This window comes from Emys orbicularis, chromosome 11 (genome assembly GCF_028017835.1).
Source record: "Emys orbicularis isolate rEmyOrb1 chromosome 11, rEmyOrb1.hap1, whole genome shotgun sequence".
Classification (NCBI taxonomy): Eukaryota; Metazoa; Chordata; order Testudines; family Emydidae; genus Emys; species Emys orbicularis.
This window is the reverse complement of record NC_088693.1, coordinates 33,118,657-33,134,716: the sequence shown is the minus strand read 5'-3', so window position 1 is coordinate 33,134,716 and position 16,060 is coordinate 33,118,657. Positions and strand designations below refer to the sequence as shown.

Below are 16,060 nucleotides of genomic sequence, written 5' to 3'. Positions count from 1 at the left end.
GCATCATGAACAAACATTTGTTGTGTCTCTTATTTAAGTGAAGCAAAATTAAGTTTTCAATAAGTGTTCTAAGGAGTAAGAATCCATGAACAGAATGTGAGGATAAACTAAATGAGGGGTTATTTTTCTTTCACATGCTTAAAATATGATCCAGTATAAGAAGCTGTGACTTTTACTTGGCCAGCCCTTGTTGATTAAGTGTTACATAAGGCATTTGCCATTATAACAGCAAGAAAACTAATGCCTCAAAGTGTTATCTATTCAGGCCTTTTAGCAAATTTGTTAACACTTTTAGGTATATTACTCCACCTTTCTCTTAGTGTGAACTGGTATCAATTTAGCCAATTTTATTATGTTATTAAAATACCTGCTGATTAAATGTGAACTAAAGTGTCACTTTCGAGCACTGCCTGTCACTTGTACTATTTGTTTTACATTTCTTTAAAATATGTATATAAAAGTTGACTTGAGATAGATAGCAACTGTGAAAGAAATATTTCAGACATTTTCTATTGTTTAATTCTATGTCAATATTGCTCTATTGTCACAATAATTGTATAAAAGATGGATTTTTAAATGTGTCTCATTTCAACAAAGAAGCCCCATTTGACCAAATGGGAACAGTTGTAAAAAGATGCAATGAGCTAAGATCATGATGTACAATATATTTCTTTGTGGTGATATCCAACAACAATGAATTCTTACATAAAATATAACATCTGATGTATCCAACATCTCAATTTTTTACAACTGGCACCATTTAAAATACAAAAAAAAAAGACAAGACAAACATAAGCAATCACACAAATATCCAAAGCTATAGTGTTTATTTCTTAACCAGCAAGGTAAGAAAACCTTTTAATACTTTAATTTTGTGAGTATTAAACAACTAGTGTGAAAAACAAGCCGCATGTAAACTATTTCTACTGCCTCTGCTTCAATGACTAGCTGAGGACACCTGTTATAGGAGGTGTTAATTGGCAATAGGAGTACAAGTCAGAAGCATGTTCCCCATCGTCCTAACCCAGCAAGGCTAGGTCATTAAAGTGGAAATGAATTCTTTCATGCTGACTTAACCCTTTGAGTACATAATTTCAGCTGTTACACCTAAAGACAATTGAGGGAGATTAATTTAAAACTTGTGTTACTTCTGAATGTGGAAAAAATCATTTCCACCACTTGCTCCAAAATAAATCCTCTGGACAAAAGTCACTGTGCACATTATATAGGAGGGAAAAGTCACCAGGACACAAATGCAACACCCACTACTGTGGAGTAAGAATTATTTTGCTTTACATATTGAAGAGACTCTTGAAAGAGTAAGCATTTTAAATGACTCGGAACTATTATATTTTCTAAACGTAAATCAAACAGACTAAGATTCATAAACAGCGAGTAAAATGTAACACTTTGTAGACCCTTACTTGACAAAAGTGCATAGGAATAGGACAATCTACAGAGAGAGGTGCTAGTGATAGTACAAAAGCGACATAAAATTGATTTGTTGGACTTCATAAATTCCTTTTAGGTCTGCTAATGTACACTGTATACTCTGATGACCAATTGACAAAAAAAGCTAAGACTCCTTTAATGGTGTGATCTCACTTACACAGTAATTCCTAGAATTAAAATATAAATCCAAGAAAAAATAAAAATGGAGCTTGAACCCAGGGGTACAATTTTTGCTGTGAAATAATCAGAATATTTACTACATATGAAAAGGTAATAGAATATACTTGAATTAAATACAGATGTTTTATTCAGTCCCCATGATAAAGGGTAAAGTTTCTTCAGATTTCAACAATTCTCTTCATTTAATGCACCAGAACAAAAAAAACATACTGCAGAGTCTGCAGTATAGCAAATTAATAGCTCTCTAGCACCAGGGAAGTCACAGAATGATGAATTCTAGGCTGAACAACAAATCAGGAAACACCAGAGGAATTTACAGAGGGAAAACAAATTTTAGAAGTAAAATTAAAATTTTCATGCGGAACCACCCGCACAGTCTGCATAGTGGACATTCAGCATATTTTATTTAGCTTTCTAGTTTCTTGCAAATACTTCTTAATCTACCAGACAACTTCTGCAAGTAAGCATTATGCCTACAACTGTTTGCAAGATTAGGTCCGTATTTGTATCAAACAAGCAAACAAACAAGCTACAGCTATAAAAGAGCTTAGATTTCTACAAGCACTATATATTTATAAACAAACCATGGTCTCTCTAGCTGATTCACATACTATCAGAAAGAGAAAATTATAGAAATGTTTGCAGTTAGTCATTTATCATATATGGATCCTCCAACTGGAGCACTGATCTTGGGCTAACATCAAGGCCTCTGCTGGTGTTTTAAAGCATGTACTGTGATGAACCCAAAACTAGCTGGGATAAGATAAAGCTGCACAAGAAAATCCAATGTCTCTCAGTATATTTGCCAATTCCCCATCTTCTCCGCAAAAAGATAAAACTCAATAATTCAGGTATACCCCTAGAGCAAAACTAAGGTAACTCAAATTAATAGCAACAGAGGGTCCTGTGGCACCTTTAAGACTAACAGAAGTATTGGGAGCATAAGCTCCTTTAAGACTAACAGAAGTATTGGGAGCATAAGCTTTCGTGGGTAAGTTCTTACCCACGAAAGCTTATGCTCCCAATACTTCTGTTAGTCTTAAAGGTGCCACAGGACCCTCTGTTGCTTTTTACAGATTCAGACTAACACGGCTACCCCTCAAATTAATAGGAACTCTAGCTGTATTAGGAATAAAAAGGGTGTCTCACACCATCAGTCTTGCATATAAGGACTGTGGAATGGGGAACATAACATTATTTCAGGAAGCTTTGGCAGGCTTCAAAACAAACCAAGCGGTTAAACTGGCCTGCGACAGTAACTCAAACTCATAGAAGCTTTGGGTCTAAAACTGAAGCTTTAAGAATATTAAGTAATTTTTCCAAGTGTGCAGCCTCTCTCTCTTACAGGGTAACTGCACAACCAGAGTCAGGTCAGACTTTTTCCATAACAGAAGTATAAAAAGGTTAAAATGATCAACAAAGAAAAAACATGCAAATTATTTGGTATCAGGTGCTAGCTGATCGATCCAAAATTTTTAATTTTGACTAGTTCACGCAAAAATTCTTCTTTGCCTCTGCTAATAATATCTGCTAAATGAGAAAGTTTTAAGGAATTGGTTGAGCTACCCATTCAGAAAGGCCTAAGTACAGATTCTATTTCCTATAAACCTTAAGAACTCAATTATGTTTTGTTCTTCTTTTGAAAAAATTTTCTTCTTTTGAATAGATGTTAAAATTTTATCTTACAAAAAATAGGGTTCATATTTCCTAAAGCTGCTAGACAGACAAGATCTAGAAGACTGAAGTTCAAGCTCCTGAAAAATTATTTTACTCAGGTGCTTTTTATTCTTCATCGCAGTTTAAATTACTGCCTCATGCCCTTCTCAATATGGTCTAAACACTAGGGGATCCAAAGGTCCAATCAGATCAAGCAATGCCTTTGTGCCTATGGGATCAAAGTTAAGCTTGAAATTTGATCTCAGTACAATTTATTTTAAAGATGACCAGCCAAAATCCTAATTAGCCTGTTTTATTACAAACATCTTATTTCCATCATTAAAAATATATCTATACTGCAGAATTAGTTATACATATGTATTACTTTAAAGGAGTCTATAATCCTTAAAAGGTATTTTAGAATGTTGTTAACAAATGTATTAAAATAAAGTGTCCACCTGAATGCAGGTATTTCCAGTTTTCTTGTTTTGTTCAAATCAAAAACTCAAGTAGTTATTAAAACCGTGTAAGAAACGTAAGGCCAGACAACGGTACTTGCAGTCAATACTGCCTCCTACTCATTTTCAAAAATGTAAAGCAAATTTTCAGGATATAATAAAACTTCATTAAGATGGAAATAAGGTTGTAAATATCAAAGGAGGGTGAAGGTGGAAAGAACCCCTGAAAATGCTGTAATTCTCACACAGAAAAACAAGATCATACTCCTCACCCAAAAATGCTAAAAAGCCTGGAAAATTAAGAGTTAAAGTTCTGCTTAAGGAAAATACAAACAATCTAATAACTGTTAGAAATTCATTTTGCAAAGTTCCAGTATTCCTGCCTTCAAGATTCCACGCTCACTGCCCAAAGGGATTTTGGATTTATTTCTTGGCTAGAGACCACATTCTCAGTGGGTATGGGGAAGAGGGAGCCTCAAGGCAGATAATGGAATTTAGGGTGTATAAACTTATACCCATGCAAAATTTCAGTAGGTAAATCCAGGTTCTCTTCTACCCTATCTGGACATCACACCTTAATTAGGGGAATCTAGTGCTCTGCAGGTATGGATATTGGGTACCAAATCATATTCTGTGCAGTGACACATTTAAAGGGATTTAAGACAAAATACAGCATTCCTACTCCAAAGAGTTTACAGTATGAAAGAACAGGATGCACTTGGAGACTCTGCAAGAATAGCTAGTAATTTTTTTTTCTGTTTTTATTTTATTTGTTATGACTGAATGCATTGTGGAAGAAGTGCATCTTCAGGAAGAATTTGAATGAAAAGATACTTCAGGCAGGACATCAAAGAACAAAATAGGTGCACCACATCTCATTGCAACTCCCAAGCAAAAGAAATTTGTCAGTAGGTATTTGAGGAATGTATAGCAAGAAGTAGGACTGGATAACATTAAGATGACTATTTCCTCAAGCACTTCTGACATGTCCCAACCACCTCTGCTGGCATATCTGGAGAGACAGTAACTCAATAGTGCTAAAACCAATGTTAATCATTAAATAAGGTTATTTAATCCAACCTGTGGATACAAAGTAGTATGGGAAGCTGCAATTACATGACTATTCCAGGCTCACCTCGTAGAAGCTGGATCAGGTATATACAACCTGGATATTTATTCTTGTTTTGAAGTCTTCAAAGCATAGAAGACTAATTTAAGCAATGTGATGGTTGCATCTTTGGCAGTACTTCCTGCAATGAGTTAATACTAATGTTTTCAAAGCAACTGGTTTTAAGGGGTGGAAAAAATTAAGTCCTATTCCATTCAAGGAGAATAATCTGTTAAAATTGGGAATCTGGGGACATGGGTTTCAATGATAGTTCTGCAACAGATAAGTCACGTAAGTTATGCACCTTGGTTTCCTCACCTTTAATAAATATAGGTATAAAGGATATTGAGAGAAGTAATGTTTGTAAGATACTTGTTTGCCTTTTTCATCAAAGGTTTATAAGTACTAATGAAATAGTAATAAATAGATCTCTTGAACTATAGGTACAACCCACCCTACTCACTGAAGCAGTAGATGTGATGTTCCCTAGCAGGAGTGTCCAAAGCCCCACCTTGGGGAAAAAATTGGAAGGCCACAGAGTAGCACAACCCTTGCCATGAGAAGCATACAGGCCCAGGGAGACGGGTTGGAAAAAAGATGAAGCTGCTTACGTGCCTGTGGATACCAAATCTGAGCAGATGGACATTAATCTAAATAGGCAGTGGTGCTCAGTAAAGTTGCAGACTTCCTTCCATTTAACTGAAATGTGTTGTATCCCCAAAGTGTGCTATTAACCAACAAAACTTCCTACAAGGTGTTCCATTACATATGCATAAATATCCATTAGCATGCAGAAAAGCCAAAGCCAATAGGCCATTTACTTAGAGATGCAGGAATATCTAAATCAGTTGCTCTAATTAGTATAAAGGAAACTTGCATTTAATTTGCAAATTGGAAGAAATCTACACTGAACCTCACCCACCTGTGCCTGCCAGATCAGGAACCCTCATTCTGAAGCTCATGAAATAAACTAGTAACATTGTGTTTAATCCTTGCACTGATTACATGAGCAGATTATTCAGAATTTTAGATCAGTGGCAGGTCTCCCAAATTCCCCTGGTGCCACAGATTTCATAAATGGGATCACTGTGTTCTTAAAAAAATAATAATAATAATATAAGGAAAAAAGGTTCCACAGCATCAAACAGTGCAATGCATGAAACCTCATAATCAAAGTGACAGTTTTCAAGTGCCATTTACAATGCCCTAATCTGGAAACATCCCAGCTAACCCATCTGATCAACAATTTCACAGATGGAAGCACTTGATGGCTAATTGGCAAGTCCATTATTCAAATAAACTAGCTATCTGCACTTCTATTTTCTTTATTTCAAGTCAAGGTGCAAACACTTTGCATAAGACACAGGTCACCCCCCCCAAAAAATTGGATTACTCTCTACCCTCCATCAAGTGGGTTACTTTAAAGCATCCAGTTAGTATAACGATTGTTTCGTTTACTGCAGTGAAGCACTTACATCCATGAAAAAATAATGAACAATCAAATAAAACTAAAGTTTTTAAAAATACATTAAAGATTGGTTAAGAACAATAAGGTATATTTTTTAAATGATCTCACTGCTCTCTACATCAGAGCTTTGTTAAGTGTAGCACATATATACAACAAGAAACGTACGCCTTTCTAACGTGTTACTGATCACATTTGCGTGGAGAAAATAACTGGATAGGATGTGTCAGCATGGGTAAAAAACAGCTGTCTTTGTTACCATTTTGAAAGCCTCACAGGGAGGACAACACCAACAAAAGCTCTTACTAAATTCATCTTGTGTACTCTCTGGGACAACAGAAAGAATAGTGAAGATAGTAATCAATGGGACTATCTAAAACATGCATATGCAGAATTGACTTCACTACACATCCTGTGGCATGGAGGACAATGACTAGTAAAGATGGGTGTAATGGATTCAACTAATATTTCAGAAAATTGTGTGCAAAATGAAAAGGGGTGTTCCTCCAAATCCCGGTGACACTGATTCTCTTGCTGCCCCAATAAAACCTAAAGCTTGAGCTGCACTCCCTAATTTGTCTTTTGCACACAAACTAGGCAGAACAGAGAAGTGGGATACTAATCAGCTGTGCTGCAGGCACACCTCTCCAACACTACAGAAAGGGGGGGTGGGGGGAATAAGCATAGATGGAAGGAAAGGAATAGGGAAAGGAAAACAAGGACAAGAGAGGTAGGAGAACAAAATGTTAATAAAAAGTCTGTCCTATTATTATTATTCATTAATCGTTCCACCTCCTGAACACAGGAGTATACTCCACAGGAGGTGGCTTTCCTTCTTGTTGGGTCCGATACCACTTTTTTCATTGAAATCATGCTTCCAAAAAGGATTCATGCCATATATTAGCTTTACACAACTTATAGATTCTTTTACCATATCTAAAGTTAGGAATGTCTTCAAATTCTAAATAATCTCCTTGGTATTCAAACAACTAACTGTCATTGACCTGAACTAAATTCTTCAGGGTGGTTCTTTTGCCCTCACAGGCAAATGATGGGAAAAGTGAGATTTAAATACATAAGATGATTCCTGTAAATCAATTCCTTGGTCTCATTTTTGGTCTCAATTCATTATTAAATGATACAGAGAAATACTTATTCCAGATCTCCTGTTTGCACAAAGACCCAATACTGGTAAGATTATTTAATTGTAGTAATTTGTATTATGTAGTACCCAAAGGCCCAACCAGGACTGAGACCCCAATGTGCTGGGTGCTGTACAAACACAAAAGAGACAATCACTGCCATGAACAATTTATAATCTAAAATCATGCACACACAGCAGAGTCTGGAGATACGACATACAAGCACTATATTGAAGAATAGGCAGTTTTGTTAATTACATGTACCATAGTTTGTTTTAAATGAGGGTAGAGAGGAAAGGAGTAGGAAGAGTCACAGCTAGTTACCTGCCTACCCATGATCAGCAGAGGTGATTCTTAAGGAGAAATCTGACAGAAAGTATTCATTTCATCAGGGAGTTCTTCCCCTGCAAAAGGTGCAATGTGGAAGAGAGCCCAGAGATGTTTGAAGCAGAAGCTGACTAGGGAATGTAGGCAGCATGATGGCAGGGGTTGACACTGCAACATGTTACTAGCTAAGTGAGGTACTGGAGGTAGAGATAGTTTGTAGGAGGGAAAAGAGGAGGGGGACAGACAAAACCTTGAGGGATACCCACAGAAAAGGAAAGAGGGGAGAAGAACTGCCCTCCAGATTAGACACACAGAGCTACCAATGAGGTCAGAGGAGAACCATAAGGGGACAGAAAGACAATGGAGAACAAAATTTCAAAAAGTAGGTATCAAAAAACACCAAAAGGTCAAGGATAGTGGAGTACAGATTGTGAGATTGGGCCAGAAAAAGAGTTCATTAGAGACTTTAATGAAAGCAGTTTCAGTGGAATATGAAGGCAGAAGCCAGACTAGAAAGCATCAAGAATGGAATTGGAGGAAAGGAACTCTAAACAGCAGTTGTAAACAGCATGTTCAAAGAGATACTGAATGACAGTAGAAGTGGAAGGTAGGGTTAAGAGTTTTGTACTTGTGCCATTTGTTTTTTTTGAAGATGGGGAGACCAACACCTTCTTATAATGATAAGGAAAGTAATCTGATGATGTGTGAGGTGAAGAAGTGTGAGAAATGGGATGAGCAGAGCAGCAAGAGAAATTAAAAGATGAGAGGAGATGGAGGTTATTTGATCATGAAGGGCTGGAGTTGGACAACAAGCAACAAGTCTCATTGTCAGTGATGTTGGGGAGGAGGGAGGTAATGATTTTTCTTTGAAGAAACCAGTAAGATCCTACATGGAAAGGGAGGAGAAAACAGAGAGGGGAAGAGCTTGAGGAGAAAGTCAAAGGGTGGTAGAAGCAGCAACTGGAGTTGAGCATAGGAAGTAGGGCTGTTTGGCTAAGAAGATGACAAAGTTAAAAGGAGGAAAGAGTGAATTTATAGTTTTGACTCAGCATGGTCATGAGACTTTGACCAGAATTGCTCAGCAGCAGGAGAACAAGAGTGTAAAAACAGATATTGAGGGTTCGAGGGAACGACCTTGTGATGGGAGAAAGTATCAAAAAAGAGTGGAGTAGAGGAAATAGAAAGACTAGAGGAAAGGGCTGAGAGCAGAACAGCATATGTGGATGTTGATGGATTGAAGGTTATGGAAGGAATAGGTGGCAGGGCAGGGTGGAGGGGAGAAGTGGGCAATACTGAAGGAGATGAGGTAGTGTCAGAAAGAGGGAAATTTGTGATGGAGACACCAAAGATGGAGCAGTGCTTGGCTGGTAAAGATTAACTGAGTGACCATTTGTTGACTAAGAGTTAATCCACTGTTACATATCAATGGAAGTGGGCTATTGCCATAGACCAAGTCACCCATTTCAACTGCCAAGCAATCAATCTCAAAGAATAGTTCAAGAAAGGAGTTACCCACAGCTATTTAATACTGCCCTCAGAAAATGTATTAAGTTTGCTCTTCCTTATACAATTCTTCGCATACTCAGATTAGCAGAGGAACAAACTTGAGTAGTTGACCTGGATAGGCTTTTTTACTATGAGGTTTAACTTTTAAAGTAAAGCCAGCAAAAACAGAAGTCATTTGTAACAGAATGATTAGATGGAGGAATGTACAATAGTTTCAAGACTAGTCCAGTTTAGGGGCATTACTGGCAGTGATATCACTAGTTCTGTAACAGGATTAAGTATTTCCAGGGAATACCTGCCTTTGTTCTCAGTTTAACAACCGTCTGATTCAGTCTGGAGTTTCTCTGCTACCAGCAAAAATATCCAAGATAAAAACTGATAACTGTCCATCTCCAAGTCAAATTCAGGCATATGCCAATACATAAACTATAAGCATAAGTGACCTTCTTTTGCACATCTCTCCTACCGATTTAATCAACTAGAGAGCTGCAAAAGTAGCCGTGACATTACTCAGATCAAGCTGCAACCAGCAATAGCAGCAATGTAGTTCTCCTGAGATTCACAGATTTTTTTTTTTTTTTTTTTAAATCCCCTCACTCACAAGTTTCTTCAGGAGACGCTTCCATGTTTAAATATGGATAGAAATTCTGCAGCCAGGTGCTGGAGCGGTTTGTAAGGCTTATTTTGAATATCATTTTATTGTCTCCTACATTTTATATTTGGCTTCAGATTAAAATTGGGAAATTCTAGAGAGTTAACTGTAAATCTGAAAAACAGCTTTGATGTGCATCAAGTTCAGAGAGGACTAAGAAGTGAAAGCTTGAGTGATTAGACTATGCATATGTTAGAAAAATGAAGAGTCATGAAGCAGACTGGCAGCACAGAGTAACAAGAGAAATCTCAGAATTGCTTAAGAAAGCGAAACTAAAAATAACTGAGAACTGCTTGAAGATGCACTAAAGGAGCGTGAAAAGAATTTTAGCTGAAAAAAAGAAAATGAAACAATAACATACAAAAAAATTAAGGTGATCTGGCCACCCAGCTAGCGGATGTAATTCTACATGTTAGATAAAGCACATTGAGTGCTTCAACATGTTGTACACCAGTGGTCCCCAAACTTTTCACATGGCGCCCCCTTTACACCTGTTTGTGCACCCCCTTCAGAGCTGGGGCCAAGAGCAAGGCTGCGGCTCTTGGGGGGAGGGGAGGTGTGGATAAGGGTAAGGGGGCTGAAGTTGGGGCAGGGGTCCTGAGGCCGCAAGCGGGGCCGGGAGCCAAGACTGAGGGCAGAGTGGGACTGGGTGGCGCTCCCTCCACACCCTGTGGGGACTAGCCCTGGGCTCACCCCATAGTTTGGGGGACCACTGATGTATACTTTCCTGTTTAGAGGTGGACACTTAGGAACACATTACAGAAAGCCAAAAAGCTGTGAATATGAAGGATTTGCAACTATCAAAGGAATTATAGCAATGAATCAGGGACTTCAAAGCATATATGTTACTGTGAACATTGAGGAGCCAACTATGATTGGGAATTACAGACTAAGTTAATGTTTGGAATAGGTTACAAAAGTCATTAAGGGGGAGTAAACCCAGGCCACCATGCTAAACTGAGATTCCTGGGTTTGGCCTAGGGAAACTCCACTGCAGTCACGAGAGAAGTAATTCTTCCAGTAGACAGAGACCATGATGTAGCTCACAAAGCTTTACTTACGCCAGTCTTCTTCCCAAACAGTGTGGGTATCTGCATAGTAATGGTTCCACCAACATGTCCCAAATACATTCTCCTTAGACTTCAGGTGTCCTGTCCACCCTCCCATGGCAGACTCTAACTAGTTCCACTGCATCCAGGGTGCTAAACACCCAGAACAAAGCTGCCCTCACCTCTCTGAAGAAAAGGGACAGACATAAGAGAGAGATGCACATGCACCTACACAAACAACATTAAGGCCTCTGGGCAAATCAGCTGGAAAAACACAACAGGTGGTATCATCTGGTGAGAGAAAATGGAGGAGGCCACACATTAGTTGAAAAGTTTGTGATAGGAACTTGAAAGCTACCAGAGAGGCCCTTACTCCACAGCAGGAAGATTACTAAAGAAAGCAACAATACTGTGTTTAAGAACTACATATGTGTATGCAAAGGCTACTTACATGTGTGATTAATTCTTTTAGAAACAATTCAAATAGCCTCCACAAATCCATATGAGAACGCATCATCATGGTATCTCAGGTGTTATGAAATCTACTTATTCACTGCATCAAATGAATGGTATTTAAAGGTATTCTTATTGACTAAACCAAAGACTGCAAAGTCAGTTTTACTGAACAGTTTAATTTGCAATTTCTGTTTTATTCCATGTTTAATTTTGCAGATACATCTGCAGTCAGTGGACTACATTGTTTAGACATCACATGAAATATTGAAACAATCCTATATTTTTATACATGGCATGGTTGCAAATTCTGTAAATTTTGAAAGTTCATACTCAGTGTCAACGCAATTCACACCAAAATTCATGCATAGACTATACAGCAATGCTTTCTATACATTTACATTATTACAAAACTGAAGTCAGCTGTTTGCTGCTAAAAGGTTGGGTATTTTGGTAATTATAAAAATAAACTATGATTAATGTAAGAATAACATATTTACAAGTTGTATACTAACCTGTCCCAGCCCAGGCATGCCTCCTCCAAGTCGTAGAAGTCTGTCCATATTTCTAGAGAACAGAAACAAAGGAAAACGTTCCTAAGCTCTGAAGTATTTACTAAATTGCTATCTATATAATTCACCTTCAGTCACTCAGTATGTCAAAAATATTGGTGGTAATTACAACACAACATCAGACTTCCTGTTAATTAACACCACATATTAATTCAAGAAGCTGTCTTCCTTGCTAATTAACAGACCTTATTTTATTGCTTTGGTTTTGGGTTATCCCAATATCTAAAGATATGACAAAAATGCTTACTTTTCAAAACTTTATCATCATACAATAATGTTTAACTTACCTGGAAAGAGCACCTGCATGGGGGAAATGCCTGAAACATATTACAGGTACAACTGAGTTTCCTTCAATTTTGTCCAGCGTGTATCAATAAAACTTAATTTAAAAGTAAGGATTTTTTACATCCTCATTAGTAAGTTCTGTGCTAATTAACTTACAGCTTGTCAGTTATTGTAAAAACTGCATGTGAAAGACACTGAACAGATTATGGATCTCTGAATTAGCATCCAAAGCTTTTTTTAATGAACTCATTATCCTTAAAGAAATACTGTAAAGTAAACATCAAATGCATTTAGTTTGAATACAAAGGGCAATACAGTCATTTCATGCATTTAAAATGTTGCATATAGAATACCTTAGAATGAGACTATTCCAGCAACAAAAAACTTAACAGCTCTTTCCATTAGAGCATCTCTACCTCGATAGAACGCTGTCCTCGGGAGCCAAAAAATCCTACCGCGTTATAGATGAAACCGCGTTATATTGAACTTACTTTGATTCACCGGAGTGCGCACACACACACACACACACACACACACACACCCCCGGAGCACTGCTTTACCGCATTATATCCGAATTAGTGTTATATCGGGTAGCGTTCTATCGAGGTAGAGGTGTATTTGAAAAGTACTACTTCAATAACTGAACTTCCCCTCTTTTCTGTTCTCTAGGACAATGAGATAAATCTTTGATGTAGTTTTATATGGCCTCAACTGACCATTAAACCATGCCACTGTTAAAGACTTGAGCTACGATTCATTTCACTGATCAAATCATTTTCTTGTTCAGAAATAACATACATATTTTTAGATATAATATATATACACAATTTCAATATAAGTGTACTGTCCCAGTTATAACAGTCAGGAATCTTTCGTGGCTTGCCTTACCTTACAGTGCTTATTTGCAAGCACTAAGACCCAGTTGTGGGTAGGCATTCAATAACTAAGAAAAGCTCACTTTTCAACAAGTTCTAAGCCTTAAATTTTAACATGAAACATGGTTTTCATTTTAGAGTTTTAAGACATAAATTATGAGTCTTGACTGCTTTATCACACTTCCTTGGAAGTGAAAGAGATACAGTACAAGGCCAAAAACGGATTCCTTAATAACACAAGACTATTGAGTAAACCCCATCTTGCACAACTTTGGCTCAATACTACAAAGCCTGTTCAAGTTTACCATCAGACCCCCACATTATAAAAACAGCAAGTGACCATATTTCCATAGCAAATGAGTTTGTTCCCACCACATGCAATATTCAATCACAAAACACCATCAGCGATCACAAACAAAACACATTCCAGAACTTTCTTTATGCAGCCACAAGTACAAACAAAAAGGGATATGAGCAAAGGTAAATTTGAAAACTGGAAAAAATGGTGAAGGGTCTTAAAGACTTGAGAAATAATTTTAGTCTGTATATTGAAACCAAAACAAATTTGATCTTGAAGTTGTAGGAATGATGTTAGAGACAACACTATTCATCTTCCAAAAGATGTTAACATTTTTATTAACTAGCTATCTGTGGAGATCTATAAATTTGATTTATTCTCTAAAACCCAGAGTTTTATTTTGAATTATTTTTCTTCCAGCTTAAGGGACACAGTCAGATTCAACTGTCTTTCCCTGTGTTACTAGCACCCTGTAAGATGGTTAAAATAAACTCAAGCATAATAGTTTTTACCATTTATGCCATTTACTTTTTGTTCTTCAAACAACTTGGATAAAAAGAGTCTGGTCAGCATCACTTTTTTATGTAGTCAGTTCCACTTTCTAGTTCTAGTGCACCAGCAGAGTGGTGCTGTGTTTGGATTCCCTTTTGGTGTTTTTAAAATATTCTTTTTAAAGACAACACATACAATCCTACATTTGGGACCTACATTACCAGAAGACATCCTTTTAAAGGTATCTTGGATAGAGACTACATCAAATTAAGACTGAGGAAATAAAAAAGCCACAGATTAATGCCTTCATTTTCAGGTGTGAGTTTAGTGCTCATGAAAAATGTCTGACAGCCATGGAGACCAAAATTCTCTATCTGCAAAAAGAAATTCAGCACAGGTATAAGCTCCTCTGTACTGTACCACTAATGTCTCAACCCTGACCTGGGGAAGCAATCCCAAAGTGGGTGTGGAAAGGATAATTCCCCATACATGATCATTCATTGTTTGGTAGTTCTGATGAAACTGCAGTGTGTGCCAATTAACACCAACTGTGCTGTTTTTTTGTGAGAAAAAACACTACTTGTCCACTGGGACTTAGAATGACCACATAATTTATTTCAGGTAGGCCAGGCAGATTTCAAGGATAACAATTTTTATTTACTGCTAATCTGGACTGGATAGTAACTTTCAATTAAGTGGAGAAAAGGCCCACTCCATGAGTTAATACAGCTGTAATCCCCCTGGATAATGCTTTTACACAGTTAAATAAAGTGAACCTGTTTTGTTTTGAAGTTATTGATCAGAACCCATTATCTTATCAGGTAACAAAGTTTGAAATGAGTATATGAAGTGGAACAAATTTTAGTTTCTCACCTGGCACTCAACTAGAGTTTTCCTGTTCTTGTCAACAGAGTCAGATAGTAATCCTTATCCCAACTGCAGCTCCCACTTTTTGGATGTCTATGAAGTTTATGATGTCTTCTTCCTAAAAAAGAACACAGCTGTAATTTAGAAACAAGAGTATAGAGAAAGGAATAGTTTCATTACTAGGGTTTTCAAGGGACCATGCCATTGGAGAGGCGCAAATACAAAAATGAGTTACCCCAGCATTGTGTTTTGAACTTTTCTGAGTTTTAACTACATAACCTCTATTTCAGATTTGTAATATGCCATCTGGAAGCTCTAAGCTAGAGAACTCCATGTACTACATAAAGCCTACACAATTATCATATGGCTAGAAATTTCCCAGAGTCTCGCTGTAACATGGAAAGGTAAAATTCAAGTTTGCATTTTAATAACCTCTCTTCGCCCCAGAAAGCTAAACAGGTTTAACCTTGGATGTAACTCCATAAATAGGTGTTATATAATCATCTTAAACAGGAAAATATTTGTCCCTAATTGTTTGACTTAAACTTGGAAATATTACAGAGGCATCAGCAGTTAATGCTGCAACAAGCTTCTCAAATTTATAACTGAACTGAAACCTTTCACTGATTAAATTTAGTCTCCGTGTCTAACAAAGTTGTTCAAGATTCATCTGAATTTTTTTAGGGCATTGTCTGCTTAGATACTTTCTACTTAGTATAGCTACATTAGTCCCTATCACATTGTACGTATAGTTGGGGTTATTTTTTCCAACGTGCATTACTTTACATTTATCCACATTAAATTTCATTTGCCATTTTGTTGCCCAATCACTTAGTTTTGTGAGATCTTTTTGAAGTTCTTCACAGTCTGCTTTGGTCTTAACTATCTTGAGCAGTTTAGTATCGTCTGCAAACTTTGCCACCTCACTGTTTACCCCTTTCTCCAGATCATTTATGAGTAAGTTGAATAGGATTGGTCCTAGAACTGATCCTTGGGGAACACCACTAGTTACCCCTCTCCATTCTGAAAATTTACCATTTATTCCTACCCTTTGTTCCCTGTCTTTTAACCAGTTCTCAATCCATGAAAGGATCTTCCCTCTTATCCCAGAACAACTTAATTTATGTAAGAGCCTTTGGTGAGAGACCTTGTCAAAGGCTTTCTGGAAATCTAAGTACACTGTGTCCACTGGATCCCCCTTGTCCACATGTTTGTTGACCCCT

General features: G+C 37.2%; 1 protein-coding gene across 2 annotated transcripts in view; it reads right to left on the bottom strand.

Moving 5' to 3' along the window:
• Window positions 1–16,060, bottom strand: part of PSMD14 (proteasome 26S subunit, non-ATPase 14) — a 67,886-nt gene that overhangs the window by 36,365 nt on the left and 15,461 nt on the right. The window contains exons 2-4 of one of the 2 annotated variants that reach the window (XM_065413434.1): window positions 14,925–14,955; window positions 14,844–14,866; window positions 11,964–12,015 (exon numbers count right to left, since the gene is read on the bottom strand). In XM_065413434.1, coding sequence (XP_065269506.1) covers window positions 11,964–12,011 — 48 coding nt within the window. In that variant the 5' untranslated portion in view covers window positions 12,012–12,015; window positions 14,844–14,866; window positions 14,925–14,955. Of the gene's footprint in view, window positions 1–11,963; window positions 12,016–14,843; window positions 14,956–16,060 lie in introns of both variants that reach the window. The other variant, XM_065413433.1, reaches the window with a different exon arrangement.